Here is a 25,367-nt window from a genome sequence, read left to right as displayed (position 1 = left end):
CAAGGGCTGAAAAGCCAGGAAGGGGGCCTTGGTTTGGGAATTGAGAAAAAAAAAAAACAAAACACCAAAACACATGGAAAACCAAAATCAAACAAAAAAAAAAAAAGAAAAAAAAAAGGGAAAAAAAGGAAAAGAAAGAAAAAGGGGAAAAAAAAAAAGAAAAAAAGAGTAAATGCCACAGGCCCTCAAGGATGCAAAGACATTTCTAGTGAGAACCCGAGAATAAAGGCTACCTCACTTGAGTTTTCAATTTTTGTGATTTGAAAATCACGTCTGATACCAAAGATTTTGTTGCCTTGTCTGGTCTGTGCTGGAAATGCCACTTTCCCTGCTCCTGCGGCCAAGCCGGCCGAGACCCCCCCCTTTCACCCTGGCCGAGAGCCCCTCAGCACCCCCTAAATCCCCCCTTCCCCAGCCCTGTGGAGTCCCCAGAGAGCGAGGGAGAAGGCAAGCGAGCGACCCTGGGATGGCGGCGTGGTAGATGAGTGCCTTTTTCTTGTACCAAAGGTGTGTGGCCATTTCTTTGCTCCTCTGCTTTGATCCTAAAGACTCACTATTACCTTCGCTCTCCAAAGGGACAGATTCTGGCATCTCTGTAGGCTTTGGGTGTTGGGATGGAGGAAGGAAACCCAGCCCTTGTCCTGATTGAAGGGAAAGTATCCCCCTCGTCGCCTGCTGCGGGAAAGGTGCTGGTTCCTTGGTGTGCGTTCCCCCCTCAGACATCCCTGTGTCCCTCAACTTGGCATGGTCCCCAGGCTCCCCCCATCCAGCCTTCCCTGCCCCAGGAGCACTGGCTTGGTGTCTGGGTCCCTTCTCACTGGGCATCGCTCCCAGGGATAGTGTTTGCTCCATATCCTTTGCCAGCCCAGCCTAGCACTGGGACCCTGCAGAAGCCCAAGAGATGAAGACATGGGCTTCATCATGGGGTGTTTTTTCCTCCCTCAGCTCAGACCTGGACTTCAGTTTCCCTTTTTGGTAGCACAGGGAAGGCAGAACTGGTGGGAAGCCTCAGCATGGGGTTTCTCCAAACCCTTCCTTTAGAGGAACAGGTTGGAGCTGCGACACCTTTCAGCACAAACCATTTCCAAGTCCCCACAGGGGCATTTTTGGCTTGTTGGAGGAGATAGGCACAGCCAGGTCCACACCACTCCACCACTTGGCTTTAGCAAAAGGCAGCAGGAGGATGCACCAGAGAAGATGCTTGTCCACAGCAGTCTCTAGAATGTCTAGTTTAGGGAAGTCCTGGGTTGAATTGTACCTACTTGGTTCAGGCTCCAGCCAAGGTGGCTCCTTTTGAGTTGGACCAACTTGTGCAGAGCAACCCCCTGGTGACAACAAGCCCAGCCAGGACCCCCATAGGGTGCTCCATGCTGCTAGGCAACCTGACAGAGCAGGTCAGAGCATCCGTATCCCCATTGCTTTCCTGTCCCCCCTCCACACGATTGCCTTGGCCAGCTCTTGCCCATCCCCGTGGCCATGCCACCCATCTTCTACCTAATACCCACATGGCTTGTGATACCAAAGACGTTCTCTATGCAGGAGAAAGCCTTCTTTTCCATCCGGCACAGACCTTACAAGCCTTTGACAATGTTCTCTGAAATACCTCAAAATATTTAATGTATAGTTTATGTGATAAAAAAAAAAAAATTACTTAGCTAGTTTTTGGAATTTGTGACTTGAAGCTTTATACTGTTAAATTATAATTTTGCAGAAGACGGCATGTTCTTATTTCTTTGACGAGTTCAGTGGGAGACGTATTGAATGTTAAGGAGATGAAAGCTGGATAGTTTCACGGTGGAAAGAGAGAAAGAAAGAGAGAAAGATTAAAAAAAACAAAAAAAACCAAAAACCAAAAACCAAAAAAAGGACCCTTGGAGTTTACAGATTTCATATTAAAACAAGTCCTTTTCAAAAAAAAAAAGACAAAAAAAAAGCAAAAACGAATAACGATGACGAGACCTTTGCGTTCTGATGTGTTCCTTTTCTCTGAGTCATGTCGTACAAGAGTATTTATTATCTGTGTTCTGTGTTCAAATGTAATTTAAAGAAGACAAAAGAAAATGACAAAAAAAAAGAAAAAAAAAGATGAGAATTTGATTTATGCATGAAAAAAATATACTCTTTCTTGAAGTAATGTACTAATTATTGGGGGACGGGGCGGTCGGGTGGGAGCGGGAGGGGACAAACTGCTCTTTTCTCTTTTGTCCATGAGTTTTCGGTTGATGAGGACGTCTCTGCATGGATCATGGTCTTTTCCAACTCATGCAAGCACGGGAGAGTCACCATTTATCCCCCTCAGTTTCTTCCCTTGCCTCTTTCCTTCCTGAGCTCCTGCTGATGTGGGAAGCAGGGGGCTGCCCATAGGACCCCAGGGCAGGACGGGGTGCCCGGCACACAGGGTAAGGATGTGTGGGACACGGGACCCCAGCGTCTGCACCCAGTCCCACCGGCCCCTCGCTGTGCTTTGGGCTTGGTTTTTGGCTCGTTTTAGGTTTTTCTTTTGCTTTATCCAGCTTTGTGGGTCAAATCCTGAGTGCAGACAAGAGGAGAGACAATCAGCCACCGTGACCTGAGCTGGCAAAGCCACAGGGCTCCTCGTGTGCTCTGAGACAAGGGAAACGGCCCCCAGGCACCCCAAAACCTCACCCCATGGCTGAGACCTTTCCAAGTGATGCTCCCAAGTCCCCATCCCTTGGGATGACTTCACAGACCTGCCTCTGCCCTCACCCTGCACAGACAGAGGTGCTGAAGATGGTGCTGCATCAATGCCCAACCAGACCCGGGGTTGGACTGGAGTGACTCGTTTCTGAGGCTGTCTTGCCAAGGATGTGATTTAGGATAGAGGCAGCACCCAGCACACAGGAGCTGCCCCAGAAGGCTTCCCTGTGCCGCCCAGCTCAGCGCTGGCCCTGCATGGAGGCACCCGCTCTGGGTGAAGGGGGAAGAAGAAGACGACGACTCCAGCCATTGGAAGAGGTCTTGGGGGACCCCAGCTCACCGCAGGTCTCAGGGGATGATGGAAGTTTCCCTGCCTGCCCTAAAGAGCCAGGGAGCTTTCTGCCAGTGTCCAGAGAGCCCCTCCGCATCCCCTGCTCCTTCCTCGCCCTGCTCCTCCTCCTCTCTTTGCTTAAAGGCAACAAGGAGTTAGGACTTTGGAGGTCAGGAGGGTGATGGAGGCCTGGAGGAGGCAGAGGTACCTATTATTTCTGCTTCTCTACCATTACCAAAGCATTTACCTTAACGTGCTGACTCCTTGGCCCTCTCCAGCCTCTTCACCACCCCATCCTTCGCCTCCAACTCTAGAGGTGGCCACAAAGCTCAGCCCAATGCGAGGAAAGAGATCTCAACCTCTTCATGCCCCACCAAAGCGGCCCCCAAAAGCAAAGCAGGGTGGTTTTGAATCTCCTCTCTTGTCTAATGCAGTGTCCCTGCAGCCTTTGCCTTCTTCACGGCCAGCAGTGAGATGCTCAATACCAGGTGGTGGTGGGAGACATAGGACCCACTGACCAAGGACCTGGATTTTAGGAAGAGATGATGTTTATTCCAGCAGCACCATTCATCTACTACCAACTCTCCTGCCCTTGGGGGAGCTCTGCATCCCTGCCCTTTTCCTCTTCCCCCTCCAATGTCCCATTTCCTCTTTCAAGACCTTTTCCAGCATGAGAAGCTTTGGTGCTTGGAGGCAAATGCCTCGTTTCCAACTACAAGAAGTTCTCACCAGGCTTGGATGCAACCCACAGTCACAAGCCCTTGGATCTTGCAGCCACCAGCTCATTTCCATCACGGGTCATGAGCCCAGTGGCTTGGGAAACCCTGGAGAAGCCAAGAGCCGAGCACTCTCCCCTGTCCTTTAGCCCATCAGGACTTGTTGGATCAACCACAGGCAGATCTGGCCGTTCCTGCTGCCCACATCCACCAAAATGCCTTGAGGAGCAACTTGCCGTGATACCAAAGATGTTTTTTTCTCTGCAGGTAATGACAATCCAAGCTCTGTCCTAAAGACAATTCTCCCAACCAGGGTCGCCCCTGAAGAGCGTTTTTGTGCTGTGGGGAGCAGGAGAAGAAAAGGAACCGCAGGGGCGATGGAGAGTGAACGGTCAGAGGGTGAGGAAGAGGAGGGGACCCAGGATCTCCCACTGGGACCTGCTGGTTCAGCCTGGCCACCGTGTCCTGCTTCACTTGTGGAAGTTTTTAGGAATTCAGGTAATTTCCTTACCCCAGGCACTCTGGTTCTACCTTGAGTGGAAGTTTACAACCGATGGCTTTTGTGCTTTGAAAACCCACTGTCAGCAGTGGGGCAGTGCTGTCCCCATCCCTCTGGGCTCTGGGGGATTCCAGGCTGGGTTATACCCATTGTCACCCCACTATGGCACAGGCAGAGCTGAGCTTTTCCTACTCTGAGGACACCAGCACAGGGCAGGCCAGGAGCTGGCGCTTCCTCGTGCCAAGAAATGGCTTTGTAAAAGAAATCATGTTCCCTTTCCTGAGCATCCGAAGTTCAGGTGGGGAAGATGCCAGGTGGGATGTGGTCCTGATCAACCTGATCTAGGTGAAGATGTCCCTGCTCATTGCAGGTGGGTTGGACTGGATGAGCTTTGGGGTCCCTTCCAACCCAAGCCATTCTATGGTTCTATTCCATGATTCTAAACCTCTATCCTCAACCTGCCTTGGCCACCATGGAGATGCTGGGGTGGCCCCTGGGCTCCGTTTCCCTTGTCTCAGAGCACACGCGCAGCCGGGGCAGTGCAGGCAGCGGCTCTGGGGCTGGCCTTCCAGGCGCTGCCGTGCAGGATCCGGGTCCTCTTTTGTCTGCCTTTGTTTGGGGTCTTGAAGGAGAAGAAATTAAAAATGCAAAGAACAAAATTTTGGGTTTGTTTTTTGTTTTTTTTTTCTTCTTTTTTTCCCTTAAATTTCTAAAGAAAAAGAAATAAATCAGAATAAACCCAGCCAGGAAGAATCTGCAGCCTCAGGTTTGCCAGTCCAGCCACCTCCACAAAACACTGCTCATTGATCTGCATAGCAATAGGTGACGCTCGTCCTCATCCCACACAGACTGCGGGCCTCATCTTTGAGTTTTTAAATGACTTTTTCCTTCTAATGACATTGATTTGTTTCCGTTGGGTTCTTTTCGCTGCTGCTTTCTTGTTACTCTCATGGGATAGGTTTTGCTCTCCAGCGAAATGCAATTGTTACTCCTCTGTGTCTTGCAACTATATTTGTTAAAGCTATTTGCAAACGTTAAAAAAGAAAAAAATAATAATAATGATAATAAAAAAGTCTTATGTGTCAGGCACTTTATCCAAGCTGTGCTGTGTGCTCTGGAGTTTGTTCCTTGTTCTTTGCAATGACGCGCGCAGGGGAAGTGATCAGGAAACTCAAACTCCAGCCTATTGACAGGTTTTAGAAGAGGACAAAAAGGAATGCCTCTCTGTTTGTTCATCCTCTACTGGTCATGACTGTGTTGTATTTCTGCAGCTTTCTGTTTCTTCAATAAATTATTTTCTAGTCATTCACATGGCGTGAGTGTCGTGTCCCATGGGTCAGCCCCCTTCCAACCAGCTCCGTTCCTTGCCCTAGACCTGCCCTAAGAGCATCAGGGAGTAGATTTGGGGATCATGCCCAAGCAGCTGGGAGAGGTTCCTTCCCCCCCATAGTTTTCCATTTGGTATTTGCAGGGGTGAAAGCTTTCCTAGGGGAAGCCTCAGACACTTCCATTTCTTGGCAGCATCCAACAGCCTTTGGCCAGAGCCCAAAATAAACACTTTAATTCCCACAAACTGGGTGCAGATGAGGCCAAAGCACTTGTTAAACAACCCCATCAGGGCGTGTGTGCCGCAGGCAGCTCCAAGCCCCCCTGGCTGATGGAATTACCTCTCTTTTGATCCCAGTATCACGTCCTACCGTGTGTTTTGCCATGGCACCAGTGCTGGCATGCTGCAAAGAGCTGGTGGCGCGCACAGATGGAGCGCAGGACCTTTCTGTGCAGTGTTTTGGTGGATTTACAGGAGAGAAGAGAAAAGCTGAAGTTCTTTTAATTATAAAATAAGAGCAATAAAGGGGGTGATCCAGTCACCGGTCACTTGTTCACACCCAGCTTCTCCAGCAGTTGCTGCTGATGTCCCCACTGTGGAGCCCTGCAGCTCCCATCCCTCTGGGCAGAACTGGTGAGTGTCACCTCAGTGCTTCACCCTCCCCACAGTAGTACTTTGTAGGGCCTGTGGGCACAAGCTGTCCCTGGAGATGGGGATATCAGTCCCACGGGAGTGGGGCATGGCACATAGCAGACACCACCACTCATGTGGTGATAGCAAAGACAAGGAGGTGGAGATCATAGAACTATGGAATGGGTTGGGTTGGAAGGGACCTTAAAGCTCCTCCAGTTCCAACCCCTGCCACGGGCAGGGACCCCTTCCACTGGAGCAGCTTGCTCCAAGCCCCTGTGTCCAACCTGGCCTTGAGCACTGCCAGGGATGGGGCAGACACAGCTTCTCTGGGCACCCTGTGCCAGCGCCTCAGCACCCTCACAGATGGTGGGGAGCGATGAGGAGAGGCTGCTGGAAGCCAGGCTGATCTGCTGGGCTCATGCCTCTGAAAGCCATGGGCACCAGAACCAGCCCGATGTGCGTGGCAGAGGTTGGTTGCTTTCTGCACAGGCTGTAACACACACGGTGTGGAGCAGATAGAGCTGCTGGCAGGACATGTCCCAGAGTTTAGTGCCTGGAGCAGCATCCCCCAGGCTGCTCCAGCCCCTCCGCATCCATAGGGGCTGCCACTGGCTTCAAACCTATCCAAATAAGATCAGAAAATGCACCTTGAGAGCACCTCCCATCCCAGCACTGGGGGAGGTTGATGCTGCCAGGGCACCTACGGCAAGGGGCTGGGGGGGGACGACAAAGCCGGGGTTTGCATCTCTGGATGCAGGGGACCAGGGCGAGCACCCCCGGCCCGCAGGCTGTCCCCGCGGGTGATGAGCCCGGCGTAGCCCTCCTGGTGGGAGAAGGCGTAGCTGGAGCGGCGGTGGAAGGAGCCACGGGAGACATGGGCACGCAGCTCCACCGAGGGCTCCGGTGCCTGCTTGGCCTTCAAGCGGGTCTTCTGCAAGGGGATGAGGAGATGAGGGCTGTGGCCACCCCCAGGCAAACCCTCACCCCAGGGAGGGATGGGCAGGGATGCCCTTCACCGAGGTTTGGCTCCCGGCTCCACCATGAGCTGAGTTGCCACAAGGGGATGTGCACCATAGGAACACTCCTGGGGTCTTTGAAGCTGCCGGAGCTCTGGAGCACAATCTCAACGCCTGCTCTTATCTGGGACCTCTTTGTACCACCAGAGGGGTATAAACCCATAACCCACATGGGGATGAGCTCTATGAAGGCTGGGGGTGGTACCAAAACCTGCTCCAGACCCCAGTGCCTCCTAATTGGCAGGTCCAGGGAGTCCTGGAAGCCAGTTCCAGCCTTGGGCACCAGTGGCATGAGCAGCCACCACCAGGCGAGCGGTGCCACCAAGGAGAGGGGACAAGTCCCAGGTGGCTTCCCTGCAGAACAGCCCCAGAGCCCTCCCCGTGCCATCCCCATCAGCCCTCACCTGCTGGATGGTGGGTTTGCCTGCCATGGCGTGGTACAGGTGGATGGTCAGTGAGGGGATAGTGTTCACCACCAGGGACAGCAGGACCACGAGCAGGACGTAGGGGTCGGTGAGGGCATTCCGGCTGGCATCTGTCAGTGCAAGAAGGTGGTGAGTGATGCTTAGGTAGGGAAGGTGGAGAGCACAGAGGGAACAACTGTCAGGGGACAGGCCCGCACCCATAAAGGCATCAAAGGGTCTAAAGAGGAGATGGCACCGAAACAAGACAGAAGGATCAAGAAGTTGTGATGGAGAGATGATCTACCAGGTGGGAAACAGCTTGTAGCACCAAGGCCAGGGTGGGCTCCCCAACCTGAGGAGGGAAGAACCACGGCGATCCCCAGGGCATCTGACCTGGGAAGCAGAAGATGGCAGGGGCTATCCTGAAGGCACCGATGCTTTGGGTCAGGAAGGAGAAGAGGCAGAAGAGCAGCAGGCTGGCAGCGACCATCACAAAGGACAGCACCGTCCAGAACTTCGTGTCCAGGATGATCTGTAGTGACAAGGGCAGAGCGCACAGTGTCCGATGAGGATCCTCTTCCATTCAGTCCCAATTTCCTCCCAGCCCCAAGGGAGGTCATCCCCCAACCACAAAGCTACTGGGGACGGTGTCAGAGAGCCCAGTCCCTCAACGTCTGCCACTGGGCCAGATGGGGAAGGGCAGACGGGTGCTCACCTCCATGAGGACCGACAGCAGCGCCGATGTGGCCACCGTGACAGCAAAGGACTCGTAGTCACCAACAGCCTTGCTGCCAACATGGTCCCTGAAGGCCCAGAAGGCGATGTAGAAGCTGGCGAGCGAGGTGCTGACCCCGTGCAGGAGGGTGATGCCGAAGATGCGGTAGTTGAAGAGCTCATCCTGCTGCCCGGCCACGTAGAGCTCAGGGAACTCCAGGCTCTTCTTGGCACTCACGTCCTGCCGAGAAGGCACCAAGCATCACCCTCCCCACCACACTGGGAAGCAGGATTGGGCCCACCCCATGCAACAACCCCTACAGGGATGCTGCTGTGAGTCAATACACATGGTTGCTCTGGGGTGATGGGGAATAGAGCACCGCTGGTAAGCTCCAAATGCCCATTGAGCTGCTTGATCCCCTGTCCCAGCATAAAGAGGTGGGGTGGAACAACTGCCAGGCTGATTCACACCCACAGAGGATGCAGCCTCCAGGCACAGGGGCCGGATGCAGCCCAATGAACCCATACCTGCTCCAAAAGGCCCATGGACAGCACAGGGTAGGTGGTGTAGAAAATGTTGTAGAGTGCAAGGAACCAGCCCTCATACAGGGGCTAGAAGGGAAAAGAAAGCAGCTGTGAGAGCAGTGGTGCTTCAAAAGGACTCCCAAAAGATGCCCAGGCACCAGGGGCGAGCCCGGGAAACCCAAACTCTGTGGAAAACCCCATGGACTTGCCCCAAGTTCTGCATCAGCCCCACACTGTCTGCAGCAGTCAGTGGACTGTGGGACCATGCTGCAGATGGAGATGGGGGGGCTGGAGCACACAGCGGTGGTAAAGTCATACTGATGGCCTTTGGGATAAAAGGTCCCATTTTGGAGGAAACCAGTTAAATGCACATGGGATCTTTCCCTGCATCTGTCCGAGACTGAGCTGCAGCTCATCAGGACATCCCAAACCTCCACAGGCTGCTTTCCCCAATCCAGTCAGCCAAAAGGCACATACCCCGTTGTAACTCAGCCAGGCAGCCCCCATAAATCGGACAGTCCAATACCAGGGCAAGGGAGAAAGGGGACCAGGGTGGTGATGTGCCCATCAGGCACGAGACCTGCATGGGATCCTGTGCAGAGGGGTTGAAGCACTGATGGGATGGGTGCAACCCTTGATAATGGCTTCATTCCTCACCTGAGCCGTGAATCCACTGTGGAAAGCGAACCAGACCTGGGCCATGAGGCCAGCAAAGGTCTTGTAGAAGAAGTAGCGCAGGAACTTGCAGATGCGGAGGTAAGCCCAGCGGCCATGGACGAGCAGGAGGCGCTGGAGGTAGGAGAACTGCGCCAGGGCATAGTCGCTGCACTGCACGGCCTGTGCACCCTCCAGCCCATTGATGCCCACCCCGATGTCGGCAGCTGCAGAGGACAGGAGGGGGTGAAAGGCAGGGAGGAGGTTTGGGGGGAGTTGGTGCTTGATTTCCCTGTGGATTGCCCCTGGGCTGGTGAGCAGAGGGTGAATCCAGTAGTGATGGGCAAAGGGAAGAAGCCCCCTTTACCACATCCTGCAGGAGCAATGTGCCAGGCATGGTTGGGTGAGCAAAGAGCTCAGTCCCATGTCAGGGCTGCTGGAGAAGGGCAGGGATGTCTCTGCCTGCTGCACAGATGGGGACTGGAAGTTTCATTCATCAAAGCGAGTGGTCCATCCTGCTCTTGGCCCAGGCTGGTCCCGTGCCTCTCCCACCCTCCCAGCACAGCATCAAGGGGGTTCCTCTCCCAGCTCCTCGCCTCAAAGGAGGTGGTGAGGTGATGGAGATGGCACATGGGGCACCACCACTTCCCACCGGTGGGATGCACTGGCTGAACCCCCCACTCCCCCCTGCCCCGAGCCTCACTTTTGATCATGTTGACATCATTGGCCCCATCCCCGATGGCCAGGGTGATGGCTTTCTTGTGCTTCTTCACCAGCTGCACCATGAGGGCTTTCTGCTTGGGGGTCACCCTGCAGCAGATCACTGCCTGGCAGCTGGTGGCCAAGTCCACGAAGGCCTTCTCCACCAGACTGCCCTGCTGCTCTGAGCCCACAGCCCTGCAGCAAGGCAGCCGCCGCCACAGCCTCCGCTTCTCCTCCAGCACCTCTCCAGTGTGGAGGATTTTGTCCTTAGGGAAGAGCACAATGGTTGGGACCTCACCCGTAGCCTTCATAGCATGAGACCCCCCCAGCTCTTCAGTGATCCTCTTAAATCACTACAAGAAAGTGACCCCCAGTTTTCAAGCTCATCACATAGTGTCACACACTGTGACCAGGAGACCAGCCTGCCCCAGCATGGGAAGCCTGGGGAGCTGATGCCAGCCTGCATCATCCCACCAGACCGACTGGAGCAGTGTGACTGACGCCCCCCAACGCCAAGTGATGGGTACAAAGTTGTCCCCCTCTCCCCTCTTCATTCCCCAGCCCCAAATGGGCTTTCCCTACCCTTTGGGCAGGATGCCCATCACATCCTGGTGCCAGCCAGCACCAGGGCAGAAACAGCACAGGTTGGGCAGAGCAAAGAGCATCCAAGTGCCACCTTACCAGGAAGTCCCCACTGATGATGATCGCTCTCTTCTTGTGCTGTGAAGCCTTGGGGTGCTGCTGGGAGAGGCGGCTGCTGGACTGGGCTTCCCCATTGCCACTGGAGTTGTTGTTGCTGACCCAGTGAGCCTCAAGGATCTCACTGTGTGAGGAAGGGGTGGTAGGAGCTGAGGATTGAGACCCGCAGTTGGCTTTTGCCATTGTAAAGACAACTCTGGGAAGATGTTCCCAGTGGTGGGAATGGGGCGGGGGGGAGGCAGAGAGGGGGCCCCAAGGGCTCACTGCTCTCAGAAATCAGCTCTGTCCCTGTGGTTTAGAGGCTGGAGAGGCAGCTTGGGCAAAGCCTGCCAGGGAGGACAGTGCTGTAGGAGCAGAAACAGATGGGAAGCCTGGAAAAGCATCAGGGACCCCCAGGCTGGGACAGGGAAGGAGAAGCATCTCTGGCAGAGTTGAGCTCTGCCCAAATCCTGTGCCCTCAAGGGGTCTTCAGCGGGGACAACAACATCCGGAACCAGGGGGTCACAGTTCCTCACCTGACCTCCTTCTCCTCCAGGATCTCCATGTCATCCGTGAGCAGCTTGCACGCGTAGCCAATGTTCACAGCGGTCTCTGCAACACGCAGGGGTCAGTGGCCAATGGTGCTGCCCCCTCCACCGCAGGGACAGAGCCCTTGGTGGGCAGCAGCCACTGGGGGCTCTGCTCCAGCTCTCTGCCATCGCAGATGCTTCCCCTGCCTCAACTTCCCCATGGGTGACACAATGTGTGGGACATCGGCTGTGCATCAAAGGGAACAGCAGGACCTGGCTGCTGCCTAGTCCCAGGGTCTCATCTCTGGTCCTGCTTAGGGGAGAAGCTGAAATGTGTTGGTTGCTTCCACTGACCTTGTTTGTCTCCCGTCAGCACCCACACTTTGATGTTGCCCAGTTTCAGCAGCTGGATGGTTTCAGGGACACCGTCTTGCAGCTTGTCCTCAATGGCTGTGGCCCCGAGCAGCTGGAAGGAAGGACAAGATACAGAGGTGGGAATTACTCCTGGATCCAAACAGGAGTCCATGCCCAGGGATGGACACAGCCCGACAGGTACCTAACCCAGTGCATGGCACAGTCACCCCTGGTGTGGAGCCCCCTCCCAGGGGATGGGTGTTGGGTTGGGCACTTCCCCCCCTCATTCCAGAGAGTTGAGCCCCTCGGTGGGACCAGCACAGGGGGTTTCTCACATCCCAGCCTCATCCCACCTGCAGGTTCTGCTCCATCTCCTCGTACAGCTTGTCCAGCTCCCGCGCGCGGCCCTGCAGCAGGATGCTGGCCTCACGGTGCCTCCTGCTCCAGTCACTGTACTCGACCTCGCTCACTTCCTTACAGGCCAGGCACAGAGTCCGCAGTGTCTCCTCTGCAAAGCGCTGCGGAGATGGGACATGAGGGCTCCTTTCCCTCAGCCACTGGACCAGGGCATCACGCCAGCCAGCCGCGATGCTCCCATGGGCAGAGCCAGAGGACCTGAGGGACTCCCTCTGGGCTCTGATTCGCTCCCATCCTACAGCATCCGCATGAGCATCCTTACAATGAGCACGCAGAACGTTGAAGCTGGGTTTGATGCCCTCTTAGCCCTTGTCCCATGTGCCCATGTGAGGCTTTTAGAGCAGAAGAAAGGAAGAAGGACCAAAATCCTGAAGCAAGAGGGAGAAGGGGCAGCAAGGGCCTCCAGGACACCCAGCCCAAAGCCAGCAGCAGGGAGACCAGCCCTTTGCACCCCAGGCTGGTGTGGGACTCACATCCAGGGCCCTCTCAGTGAAGGTCTCATGGGGCCCTCTGCTCTGCAGTCTCTCCAGGATGACCGTGTCAGCCCCCTTGGTGTAGAGACGGATTGTGCCCTGGGGGTCTCGCACTGGGAGGGAGCAGAATGACGGCTTAGCTACCCAGAGAGATGACTCCCACCCATCTCTGTCTCCGTGCCATGGCCCTGCTGCAGAAGGCATCACAGTGCACGCTGCTGCCTCTCTACCTATGGTTGGAGGAAGCACAGGAATCCCCCCATAGCTACAGCATCACAGGGCAGGATCAGGCCTCAAGGGCTGTCAGTTCCTCACACACCTCCTCTGAGCCCCTGCTTTGCTCACTGTCTCTCAGCTGCTTAAACCCTTCTTGTTTACCTACACCAAGGTATGAGGGCGAGCAAAGCCATAGGGATGACCAGGACAATCCTTAGGATTATCAATCCTAAATCAATCACAGCCACCCCAGTGCCATCCCTTTGCAGGGCTGAGAATGGCAAGGACCCCTGGGACACCCTGTCCCACTCACCTAAGACAGACATCCTCTTGCGATCGCTGTTGAAGTCCAGCATGGCCAGCACTCTGTACACCCTCTTCTTCCCCAGCTCACTGATGGTGATGGTGTCTTGTGTTCGGGCCAGAAAGACATACCCCAGGTTCCTGGCTGCCAGCACCAGTGCTTCTTCATCTGGTGAAGCTGCCTGGTAAACCAGCTGGTCTGCGGAAGAGTTGGGATTAGACAAGGAGGCTCCCAGCCACGCAGCTCTTGGACATCTGAAACACCCTGTTCTTGCCCAGCACCAATATTATCTATCTATCAGGACACCCTGAAGTCCAAACCACCACCCTTGGGAAACTCAGTCCTTCTTGTCTCATCTCTTCTGCTCACTGCCCCAGGAAAGACAACTCTTGTAGACGCCACAGAACATGACCCCAGTGTCCTGGTTCATCAGTGCAGCAGGCACTGTGACCAGTTTGTCCCAGCATGACCAGAAGAGCACAGTGAGCTGACGCCGGCCTGCATCACCCCAGACAGGGATGGACCCTGTTCCCACTCATTACCTTCACAACAAACCCAAACGTGCAGGGGCTCTCACACCCCCTGCTCCCCACACTGCAGAGCTGTTCTAAGTGATGGAGGAAGCCTCCATGGCCTCGGTGCCTTGGACCAGCTTGACCCCGCTCTGAGTACATCAACCCACCGCCCTTCTCCTCCACCATGACGGTGTGGCAGAGGGCCAGCAGCCTCAGGAACTCCCTCAGCACAGGGTCCTTGTCCCGCTGGGCAGCTTCCAGCAGCGTCACATCACAGAAGTCCGACTTCTCCTGCACGTGGTGGCTCCAGCTCACCCCCGAGCCCTGCAAGAGGCACAGGGAGGCTGCAGGCACCCCCAGGAGGGACTGAGCACAGGGCTCTGCACTGGGGATGCTGCTGGCTGCAATACAACAGCTCTGTGCTGGTGTGGTCCAATACAGATCAGAGTTTGTAAGTCGAGCTCTGCATTGCTGAGTGTAGAAAGGTTGGCAATAAAAAGCATATTGAAAACCAGACCTGCACTGGGTTATAACCCCAGTTCCCCTGTCCTTAACTGGCAGCTGAGGACCAACAAACTCGCCAGCCCAAGGGAACACACGCATGGGACCCTGTTGTAAGCAAGTTTGGGTTGTAACGGCTAAGCCTGCTGCTAGTGTGAGCAATGGCCACAAGGATGCTCAGGAGCATCTGATAAGGGGAGATTGTAGGAGCTGGGTCTGTTTAGTCCAAAGAGCAGGCTGAGAGGGGATCCCATCATTGCAGGATGGTGCCAGACTCTTCTCGGTGGTGCCCAGCAGCAGGACGAGGAGCAATGGCCAGAAACTAAAGCACAACAAGTTCCACCTCAGCATGAAGAAGAACTTTCCATTGAGGGTGGCAGAGCCCTGGCAAAGGCTGCCCACGGGGGCTGTGGAGTCTCCCTCTCTGGAGCCATCCCAAACCCACCATGGGCACGTTCCTGTGCACCCTGCTCTGGGTGGCCCTGGTTGCACTGGGTGATCTCCAGAGGCCCCTTCCAACACTGATGATGCTGGGATTCCGTGATCACATCTCCCAGCCTGGACCAGAGCTTGGGGCATCAATGGGAGCCCGGGAGGTGGCGGCTGGAGCCCCAGCACTGCACATGGGGCTGTTCCCAGGCAGATTCTGTTCTATGGCTTTGGCCCCAGCAAGGAGCCTCATCTGGCCCCATGTTGCATGAGAGGGGGGAGTTACGCACCGGTGGGTGTTTGTCCTCATGGCCTGTGCCCGTACCTGCCAAAATGAAAAGCATTTAACTAACAGAGCTCACAGGAGCATCACTTCGGGGGGTTATGTGTGTGTCTTTGAGCAGTTTCTCAACAGGGGACCTCTCCTTTTGCTGCTCAAGAGACTGGCAAGAAGGGACCAGTTCTCAGCCTGGTCGCAAGCCAGGCTCTCACAGGATAGCCAGGTTTGAATTAGTTGGCTCTTGGACTGTTCAGACACATTTTCAATGTTAAAAAGCCAGCTCTAGCTGAGCAATGAGATGCATTAACTCTGAAGAAACATGAGGGGGGTGATAATGCCTTTGCCTTCTCCATGGGTCACCTGAAAACCTCAAAGTGCCCAAATTTGGAAACCAAGCTGCTTTTCATGAGAAAAACAATGCAAAGAAAAGCAAAACCTCCCTTTTCTCTCCATGACCTTCATAGAAAAGAAAAATCCCATGGGGTTCACTGGCCCATCACCCCATGGCTCTTCTGCTTGCCCTGCCCTGGGCAGCGTCAGCCGATTATTCCAGGTGGGATCCACCTTACTCACACCATGTGTTTGCCATGTAGCTGTGCTGGGCTCCTAACCCCAGGCTCCCTTGTTTCATCAGGGAAAACCTTGCTGAGTTTGAGGCATCTCCTGACCCCATGCACTGTGTGGCCATAGGTATGGTGGCCCCTGCAAATCCCCAGTAACATGCATGATGAGAACAAGCCTCACTCCTACAGCATCTTCTGTCTACAGGCTGGAGCACCAAGATCAATCCACGTGGCTCAAGCTCCCAGGTAAGGCAGGAAGAGTGGGAAGAGCCAATTCAAGCTTTACCTAACTCATGAGACCCTACAAACTTGCTTGCACCAAAAGTTACCATAGACGGTCCCATTGACACAGCATTTCTTGAAGCTCATCATGTTTTGTGTCAAGGTGCCAGTCTTGTCCGAGAAGATGTATTCGATCTGGCCAAGCTGATCATTGAGGCTGGTGCTTCTGGCTTGTGCTGGGATGTCCTTGGCAGCGTAATACATTTCCAGATCCCAGTTGATAAAACAGCTGTTCACCAGGTAGATGAATTCAAACCTAGGGAGTCGGAGAAGAAAACTTACACTGGGGAAGGAGATTTCATTGCTCCCATCCCAGGGGCACTTGGGAATCTGACATGGGGAAGAAAAGGCAGAGGGGAACTTCCCACCTGGGTCCTATTGCTCTGAGCTTGGGGGAGGAAAGAGGTTTTTCCTTGTTTGTGGCCAGGCTTCCAGAAGGCTCCGCATACCAGACTGAGAGCCCACTGGGGCCCAGGCAACTGGGGTCCCCTCTGGAAATCTGGCCTTTGATGACAAAACGCTTACTGGAGATTCAGGAAAGGGCCAGACGGTTTGGAAACTGCTTCTTCCAGCACAAACTGTGCTCATTCCCAGCAGTGGCCTTCTCTTCCCCACCCTGCTGCTGCTCGGTGTGAAAACACCTGCATCAAGTCTCATCCTCAGCCTGCCCCCAGTTTCCAACATCAGTACGTGTCTTTGCATCTCTTCTCTGGCTTTCCCCTGAGATCTCAAAGCTCATCATCAGTGTTTGTAAGATGCACCCCCCTCCATCCTTACCCTCTTACAGCTAAAGGAACACATGGGAATCACTTCTTCAAGGTCACAGATGGGTCTTTTGTGCAGCCCCATTTTGTGGCTATAAACCAAGGTGCCAGATGATGGCCAAGGACAGGGAGTGGGGTCCTGATCTCTGACCACTTCCAAGCTCTGTTGCTCTTACATTATATACATGGACATGGGGATGATGATGCTCAGGAGGATTGTGAAGCCCCAGAAGTTGAAGAAGGCTTGCTGGGCAGGGGTTGTGTGCTTGTAGAAAGCAGAGAGGTAGCTGTGCTTCTCCTGGAACATCCTGGCCCAGAACCCAGAGGCAATGGCGAGGCACAGCGATGTGACCAACAGCACCACGAAGATCTGAGACGAGAAGCCAGGGTGAGAACGTGCCATCACACAGAGCCCATCAGACTCCTTCCTAGCACCAACCATTGCCTCTTCCAGACTGGCTCATTTAGCTGTGAGCCTGGGAAAAGGTGTCCTTGCACCTGAAGCTGGTTCTCAGAACTCATCCCGGGCTGAGATGAGGGATCCCAGCACGTATTTCAGTTGGCACATTCACAACACACACTCACAAAGCAAACCCCAACTTTCCCAGCTTCCTGATTGCCTCAGACACTGTGCCCCTGGACATGGGGTGTTCCTGCTGCAGTACCAGCAAGCAGAGGAACGCTAGCGCCCAGTCTGAGGAGTGATGATGTCCAACCACCAGGAGCAGGAGTGAGAGCCATCCAGTTACAGCCACGCTGCTTTGCTTCCCATGGAGGAAAGGTTTCTCCTTTCCCTTCCTCCATCTGCTCAAGCCACCTCCTTGGACCTGCATGGTTATGGATCAATAAAGCAGGCCAGGAGGGGCTGGAGATCCTCAATACTCCAGCTCCCTCATCCAAGGGGCTGCTCTGCAGCTGAGGACTTGGAACTGCCAACACATTAAGCAACACAACCACCATGCAAACCACTCCAGATCCAGCAGCTGCCTGGGAGCATCACTTGGTATTTGCCCATAACATGTTAAACCCAAGGTATCTTCAGCAAAATACTGCAATCTTAACAAAATCAGCATCACCCAAGCAAGCATCCTCTCCTGAGAAGACTTGTGAGCAAGCCTTAGAGGCTGGCAGAGCAGGAGGTGTTGGCACCACTCACTATGATCACCAACTGGTCCATCATGCGGTCCAGCTTGGTTTTCTTCTGCTTGATCTTTCCACAGTTCCTCATAATTTTGGAATCAAATCCTGAATGAGAAACATTTTAGAAGTAAACCCACAAGCCCCCAGCCCCCAGAGGGCTGACTCGCAGCAAAGTGATTCTGGTTTCCTCTGTAACATCTCCCCACCTCTGAAGACTTCAGAGGACCGCATCCCTCAATCAGTGCTTAATCAAACCATGGCTGCACACTTGGAGCCTTGTCCCTTTCCTCCCACAGCTCTTCATGGAATCCAGTCTGGGTTGGAAGGGACCTTAAAGCTCCTCCAGTTCCAACCCCTCCCACGGGCAGCGACCCCTTCCACTGGAGCAGCTTGCTCCAAGCCCCTGTGTCCAACCTGGCCTTGAGCACTGCCAGGGATGGGGCAGCCACAGCTTCTCTGGGCACCCTGTGCCAGCGCCTCAGCACCCTCACAGGGAAGAGCTTCTGCCTAAGAGCTCAGCTCAGTCTCCCCTCTGGCAGGTTCAAGCCATTCCCCTTGGCCTGTCCCTACAGGCCCTTGTCCCAAGTCCCTCTCCAGGTTTCCTGCAGCCCCTTTAGGCACTGGAGCTGCTCTAAGGTCTCCCCTTCAGGAGCCTTCTCTTCTCCAGGCTGCCCCAGCCCAGCTCTCTCAGCCTGGCTCCAGAGCAGAGCTGCTCCAGCCCTCACAGCACCTCCATGGCCTCCTCTGGCCTCATCCAACAGCTCCACATGCCCAAGCTCTCAGATGCACTGAGCCACAAAGCGCAAGAGGCCACCAAGGTGAGTGGATGCAGGACACGATGCGCTCACCTGCGTAGATAACCAAGCCGTAGCAGACATCGGTGTTGCGCAGCCTGCAGCCTCGCAGCAAGATCCTCTCGCTGTCAAGGGGGTAGGTCTGTCCCCTCCAGGCCAGTGTGCCCGTGAAGCTGTGCATGCGGCTGTTGGGCTCCTCACAGGTCACTGTCCCTGGAGCAGAGGGCAGGATTCGGGTAATGGCTTTGATGGAAAGGAAAGGACCTTCCTGTCCCCTCGCCCCCCGCGCCGGCCCACTCCAAAGAGGGGTGCTGGGGAGATGCAGGGATTGTTGGGGCATCTCTAGATGAAGTTGGGATGGGGATGGCTCAAATCCAAGCTAAGCTGGAGGAGGGTGCTCAGCTCACTGGGCTGTAAAACCAGAGGAGCTACAAACACAGCTCCATCCCCAGAGCCTCTGAGAGGGGAATCTGCATCCTGTGGGGGACCAAAGGGGAAAACACCCGGGGTCAGAGCTCAGGTTTGGGAGCCAAGCACTTGATTCCTGTGGGAAAATCAAGATCCAGGGCAGGGGGAAGGAGCACGACCCCAGTGTGCCATTTTGCTGGGGAAGGGCCTCCATGTGGGCAAGGTCTGACTCCTTGCAGCAGGAGAAAGTGCAGCCTCACGTTGGACTCATGGCCCTTGGTGCCTAAGGGGACAGGGACTTCCTGAGGCTGAACCCATCCCATCCCGGTGGGAATGCCGCAGCCTTGCCCATCTGGGAGACTCACCATCAAAGGCAGCCATGCTCTCTTCCCTCACCAGCTCCTGGTGCGTGACCAGAAGGGCTTGTCTGAACTTCAGGTTTGTCTCCCTGTGAGCAAGAGCCAGGGAGGGAAAACTCTACCACCACTGTGGGGTGACAGAGCTCTTAATTCTGCTGTCGGCCCCATAGGACACAGCCAACCATGAATTACCAGGTGGTTTCATGAGTGATGCCAATGAAGAGCAAGATGAGGACCAGGGTGCCCTAGCCACATCCAATGGTTGCTATTGAACTTGCAGTGTGCCTGACCTCTCCCCCCCAACGCTGGGGTGTCCCCAGGACCAGAGCCATCGGCTCCACGTCTCCATCCCTCTTCCCCCATGGCAACAGCAGCCCCTGCCCCTCTCCTCACCCATCGATGTCGGTGGTCTCCACATAGCACAGGCTGCTGGGCTCCGAGCTGCACAGCAGGAGCATGTCAGCCTTGAGGAGCAAACAAGGGAAGAGAGAGCACTTGGCTGAGCCCCTCCTGTCCAAGCATCCCCAGCCCTGGGGCAGAGGCAGCTCCGGGGCAGCACGCACCGGGACCAAGCTGTCCTTCCGCAGGCGGACGATGTCCCCAACGCGGATGTCGCGCCACTTCTGCTGGAGGAAGCTGCAGGAGGAGTAGAGGGGAAGGGGTTTTTATCCTTGGGGAGCAGCGGGAATGGAGGCTCTGGAGCACTCCTGCATGAATGGGGTCTCCATTCCTCTCCTGGCTCCTCTGCTGCAATGGTGGCCTCCCATCTGCACAGCCAGAGGATGGCTGAGCGCTGAGGACAGCGCAGGACCCGTCTGCTACATCCATAACCCATGTACCTATGGGTGGCAGGGACCTTCAGCCCCCTGTGCACGGATGGGCAGCGTTGGTCCTTCCCTGGACCAGTGTTAGGCTATGATACAGCTCCATGAGTTAGATAGGAAGACCTGCAGAAACTTCTATGGCCAAGGAACCCTCCTCCCAGCATAGCACAGCAATCAGGGCTTCGTTAGCCCTGCTATCAGTGGCTGGGATGGGATCATCCATCCCTACAGGGCAACTGCTGGATGGGAGGTGATGGGAGCTTGCAGACTCAGGGGCCATCGCACCATAACCTGTCCCCGCTGCTATGCTCAAGGAGGCTCAGCGCTTCAGATGATCCATTGCTCCACACAGACCTGGAAAACCCAGCTCCAGCTTCCCCAGGGCCCTCACCTCTTCCCACACAGGATCTCACACGGCCTGCTGTTGGTGTTTCTGTCGCTCTGGTGACGGCCCTGCCAGACAAAACCACGCCAGCTGAAAACACGGGGCAAGGCCGTGCTGCAGGCTGCTTTCTGGAGCAACCAGAAGATGGATTCTGGTGAATGTGGAGGCTAAAATCCCTCAAGGTATTTCTGGTGACCACCCTGGGAATATAACCGTTGGTTAAGGTATAAAGAAGAGGGGGGCTGGTGTTTAGACCCCAGGGAAAGCAAACTGGCCAGTCCCATCCTTCCTAAGGGAAAATACAAAGCATCCTGGACACGGCAGAGTTGATGGTACCTCAGGAACAACAAATGACAGCAACTTCCAAGCTTTCCAGTTCCCCCACACCAGAGGGCCCTTTCTGCTGCCCACCTGCCCCAGGACCTGCCCCCAGTTCTAAGAGCCTTTTGCTCCATCCCATACTCACGATGTCATCGATGAGGTCTCGCACACCCCGGATGATGAGAAGGCAGCTCAGGGGGAAGAGCAGAGTATACCAGGGCAGCGTGGAGATGGCAGGGAAGGCCTAGAGGAGGAGAACTTTACACCACTAACACGACTTTCATCCCACTTTGGGGTGCTTGAGGTGGCTCCCCCCTCATTCCCAGCTCCTCTCCCCAGCCAGCATCTAAGGAACCCATCTAAGAAGACTCAGATCCAGGTGTCTGCCTACAGAGAACCCTCCTGTTGGCTTTCCACGTCTTTTTAAAGCGTGACGTGTACATGGGGCATTTGGAGGGTAGGATTTCTGTTTAGGGATGGTCTTCTCTTACATCCACATCCAATCAGTTTAATGCAACCAAGCTTAAGGGAGGTTAGACCCCTCTGAGTTCATAACAGACAATGAGCATCGCTGACAAGCAGCATCCTCGACACCAACCACCAGGCATCCTTCCTTTTCCAGGCAGCCCTGCACACACTTGGTGCCCAGCTCACCTGTAAGAGGATGACAAAGACAAAGTAGACGTTGGCCATTCGGTGGAACTGCTCGTAGAGGTTCAGGGGCAGGAAGGTGAGGACGTTGTACTTGGCTGTCTTAATGGCATTGCCCTGCAGGAGAAAGGCCCCAGTGGGCGTTCAGCCATGGAGAACCACAGAATCATCAACTGATGGGAAGACCTTTAAGATTATGGAGTCCAGCCGTTCCCCAGCACTGCCAAGTGCACTAAACCAGCTCACTGCAGGGAATCAAGGGTATTTTGGTGCTTTTGGGACTTTTCATGGTGTAAGAAATCCAAAAACCTCATTTAAAAATCCAAAGCCATGAGGGGAAACAAGGAGACTTATTAGAGGAAAGGGCTGTATAAAATCCAAACAAAACCATTTGCTTCAGCTCCAGCTGGGGGGCATTATTTAACTGGGAAAAAGGAAAATCTGCTTTTGTTAAATTAAATCTTTTAAAATAATTAGTCTTTCTTGTTATTGAACCATCCCACTAAAAAGCCTCCTCACTGTGATTCTGCCCCTTTTCTGTCAGCTTCAGAGGGGATCTAGAGCAGAGATCCTCTCATCCTCCAAACACGGGTTAGTGATGGACTTGGGATGGTTGGGCTTGATGATCTTGAAGGTCTTTTCCAACCTGGTTGAGCCTGAGGCTCTGATGCATTGAGGGTGGTGTGGGGTTGTCTCCATCACCTGGAGATGAGGCTGACTCACCGCGTACTTCTGCTTGCTCAGACAGAAGGCAAACCTCTTCTTGAATTGCCTGTGGTAGTTCCGGTCATTGGCCCTCACCTCCCAGGTGAAAGCTGGAAAAGCAAGGGGATATCAGCACCTCTCACCAGAGCCAGCCATCAAGGAGCAGTGATGGTGCCGCTGGGCTTACGGTGACCCAACGCTGCTTGGATGGGCTTTCCATAGCGCACCTACAGCTTGAGAGCTGCTGGAGGTACAAATGGGACAGAGCTGGAGCTTTGGGATGCGTGGACAGAGGGGTCAGGAGGCCAGAAGCTTCCAGAGATGTGGGACTGCTGCACACACTTCCCCTCTGAGCCTCAGGTGCCCGAGCTCAGGTGCTGGTGTAATGGTACAAGGACAGCCCCTCCAAGCAACAGGACTTTGCTGGGCTTCTCCTGATTCAGTCTTTGCTGTCCCAGTTCGGAGGCTGCCAAGGGACATCCCAGCCACCCCCTCTGCTCATGGTCCCTCCTTCCAGCCCATTCACCCCGAATCTCCCTCTTCTACAGACAGGTCAAACCCCACAGCGCGCTCCCTGCTCACTGACCTGGCAGCTGCTTCTTTCCATGCAGGCAGCCTGGCTCCCGCTCAGCCATGCTGGTACCACTGCCAGGATCTAGGAACAAGGACAACCACAACACTAAGCAATGATGCCCGTGGCCAGGTACAGCTGTGTGGCCAAGCTGGAGGTAGTCCCACCTACAACAAAGCTGTTGGGACTGAGCCTCAAGGCTGAGCTTAGCTGGACCCCAGGGATGGGTATGGGAGAGGTGAGGCTGTTCAGGGCCATTAACACACTGGTGCCCTCAGGGCCCTGACCCATTGCTCAGAGCACCTTCTGACCTTCCTCCAGGCTACTAATATCAAAGCTGAGGCCAACAGTGGTGAGTGCCAAAGCGTTTGCCTGGGCTCTCTGCTTGCAAACCAGCAGATGGTGTGATGGCTTTCACAGAAGGGTCCAACCCTAACCTGAGTCTCATCGGGATGGAAGACTTCAGTTTTGTCTGCAGTCATCCTTTCAGAAGATCCCTCACGCTCAGGATCAGGCTTAAGTTGACTCTCCCCCATGTCCCTGCTGTGTTGGGCATCTCTGACCCCACTGCACCCAGTAACAATCCCCATTACACCATTACCCTCCCCATAGCACCCCTGCTCCAGTGGATGCCAAACGAAACTACAGCTCATCAGACAGAGGAGGATGCTGGTGGAGCTGGGTGCTGTGCAGAGGCAGCAAGGAAACGGCCTCTCACCAAGAGCCCAGGGGCAAGGGGAAAGAGGGAAATAAGCCAAAGAATGATTCCAAGTTGGAGAAACCTCCACGGAGACATCCAAGAAACCGCAGCTCCAACAAACCCCATCAAACCTCGCTCATGGCCTCAATGATTGCCCCTTGGATCGGCAGGAACAGCCTGGAAGCGGGTGCCAGGGCTGGCAGCCAAACCCTTCCCTGGCCCTAACCCGGAGCTTCCCAGGACCAGAAAGCGGCAGCAACGGCCACAGGCACAAGACATCCTCTGACCACTGCTCCACACCTCCTTTGGCCCATCCGTGATTCATTCACCCACGGATGCTCCTCCAGCTCGGCCACTCCTGGCCTGGCAGGGAACGTCCCGTCCCGTGGTACCCGGGGGCTCTGGCTGTGGACCAGCCCCTTGGGGCTGCTGCGTGCAGCAGGACCCAAAGCGGGGCTTTCTCACCCCTAAAAAGCAGAGCTTTAGGCTCGTGGAGGCTTGCATGGCCTGAACCTGTTTTAAGCAGCAACGGGCACCGTGCCCGCAGGGTTTGTGCTGGTGAAACACGTGGGGATTTGTGTCCCCCATGGATCCAATCCGCTGGAGCGGGGATTCTGTGGGCGCTGAGATCCTAAAGCTCCAGACAAACGTGGGGCTGTTGTTCAGCTGCTGCTCAGGGCAGGGATTAACGTGAGAGCCCTTGGGTTCCCTGGGAGCCCCAGCACAGGCACTGCTGCTTTGAGCAGCTTTCTGCCCCTCCCGCTCCCACCCAGCCAAAGGAAAAGGGGAGCACGGGTCCTCCCCGGGGCTTGGGAGTGCTGCCCTGTTTGTGTGACTGCAGCATCCCTGTGGGGCCTCAGCCGGTGCCAACCCCGAGACCCCCATAAGCCCAGGGACCCCCCACCAACCCCGGACCCCCGCTTCCCCGCCAGCCCCCCATTGCTGCAGTTCCAGCATCACCCCAGGCTCGGTCCCATCGCGGCAGCACCCGGCTCACGCCTCCTCCTGCCCTCGGCACGCAGGAAATGCCCCCGCGCTCGGGCCGCCTGGATCTCGGCTCATTAAAGCCTCTCGGGGTGGTTTTCAGCCCCAGCTCCGAGCACATGCCCGGGCCAGGAGTTTCCCTCCGCTCACCCCGTTTATTCCCCCTGCTTTGATGCGACTCCAGGTGGAAAAGCATCTCCCCCATCCCGAACCGCTCCCATCCGTGCTTGGAGGCGAGGATGCCCCGGGCTCCACAGGGACAGGCGCCGCTCGCAGGACAGCCCCCACCGCTCCCGCAGCGCCCTCGGCTCCAGCCGGCACCCATGGGAGCCCCAGAGCGTGAGGAGGAGGAGGAGGAGGAGGACGGGAGCTGCTGCCCCCCCCGTACCTGCACCGATCCCGCCGCCGAGCTCCTGCTGCCGCCGCCCTGCCCCTCGCCACTCCTCCGGCCGCGGGCTCTGCCCTCCCGCAGCCGGGGCTCCCCTCGCTGGTACCGCTGAGCCTGCCCTCATTTATGGGCTGGCTCCGGAGCTGCCGCAGGAGCCGTTCCCGTGGGGCGCAGCTGCGGATGGGGCCGCGGTGTTCCCAAGGGAGAAGGCGCTGATCCCGAACGGGGCTGGGGGACAGGGGCAGGAGCAGAGCAGGCAGAGCTGGGCTGCAGTGGGGGTGCCTTGGTTTCACTGCGGAGCACTGAGTGCCCCCCCCAGAGCCCTGGGGGCTGAGGAAGAGGAGGCTGAACCACGCCGGGGACTGCGAACCCCGCTGGGGACAGAAACTGCTCCATTGGTGGTGGCAGATGAGAGATGAGAGCCAGCCCCGTGCCCCCCTGCTCTCCCATCCCGCCCTGCAGCCCCACGGCAGTGGTCCTGCATCAGCCATGGGCAGATTAATTGCTCCCTGCAATTAACCACAGAAACCCAGAGGCAATCACCCAAGTGCTGGCCCAGCTCTCCCTAAAGCATCCCCTGAGCAGTCGGGAATAACTCGTTCTAGGTCCATACACAACACAGCAGCGCCGTGTTCCCCGCATCCCCACTGGG

General features: G+C 55.6%; 1 protein-coding gene and 1 long non-coding RNA gene across 4 annotated transcripts; both read right to left on the bottom strand.

Moving 5' to 3' along the window:
* Positions 1–2,490: 2,490 nt before the first annotated feature.
* On the bottom strand, positions 2,491–4,629 carry LOC133213646 (uncharacterized). The gene is made up of 3 exons (XR_009725853.1): positions 4,217–4,629; positions 3,237–3,514; positions 2,491–2,529 (listed from the first exon to the last, which is right to left on the bottom strand). It is a non-coding gene; the product is annotated as an uncharacterized LOC133213646 (long non-coding RNA).
* Positions 4,630–6,428: 1,799 nt separating this feature from the next.
* ATP8B3 (ATPase phospholipid transporting 8B3) lies at positions 6,429–22,727 on the bottom strand. Of its 3 annotated transcripts, none has more exons than XM_061356005.1 (27): positions 22,659–22,727; positions 22,091–22,182; positions 21,371–21,484; positions 20,862–20,960; positions 20,402–20,463; positions 19,750–19,822; positions 19,580–19,650; positions 19,193–19,275; positions 18,474–18,632; positions 17,642–17,730; positions 16,662–16,855; positions 15,769–15,977; positions 14,887–14,921; positions 13,834–13,990; positions 13,161–13,349; positions 12,632–12,744; positions 12,095–12,259; positions 11,742–11,853; positions 11,394–11,469; positions 10,861–11,002; positions 10,181–10,445; positions 9,481–9,704; positions 8,827–8,910; positions 8,300–8,539; positions 7,978–8,116; positions 7,585–7,715; positions 6,429–7,095 (listed from the first exon to the last, which is right to left on the bottom strand). In XM_061356005.1, exons 1-27 carry the CDS (start codon positions 22,705–22,707, stop codon positions 6,865–6,867), a joined length of 3,597 nt encoding a protein of 1,198 aa, XP_061211989.1. In that variant the 5' UTR covers positions 22,708–22,727; the 3' UTR covers positions 6,429–6,864. The 3 variants fall into 3 exon arrangements, with proteins under 3 accessions (XP_061211989.1, XP_061211990.1, XP_061211992.1); XM_061356006.1 differs by having other exon boundaries at positions 6,429–7,092; XM_061356008.1 differs by lacking the exon at positions 12,095–12,259.
* Between the last annotated feature and the right edge of the window lie 2,640 nt (positions 22,728–25,367).

This window comes from Neopsephotus bourkii, unplaced genomic scaffold (genome assembly GCF_033783945.1).
Source record: "Neopsephotus bourkii isolate Nb327-2 ecotype Australia unplaced genomic scaffold, CSIRO-AGI_Nbou_v1 NB_838, whole genome shotgun sequence".
Taxonomy (NCBI): Eukaryota; Metazoa; Chordata; class Aves; order Psittaciformes; family Psittacidae; genus Neopsephotus; species Neopsephotus bourkii.
Note: the sequence above shows the minus strand (reverse complement) of the source record. Positions and strands in the feature narration are given on the sequence as shown.

Excerpts from the sequence above, each read along its gene's own strand:
- ATP8B3 (XM_061356005.1), bottom strand. The coding sequence starts at position 22,707 with ATGGCTGAGCGGGAGCCAGGCTGCCTGCATGGAAAGAAGCAGCTGCCA. Across the intron at positions 8,117-8,299 it reads TGCTGTCGGTCCTCATGGAG|ATCATCCTGGACACGAAGTT; the intron begins GTGAGCACCCGT and ends TTGTCACTACAG. Across the intron at positions 7,096-7,584 it reads GCAAACCCACCATCCAGCAG|AAGACCCGCTTGAAGGCCAA; the intron begins GTGAGGGCTGAT and ends ATCCCCTTGCAG.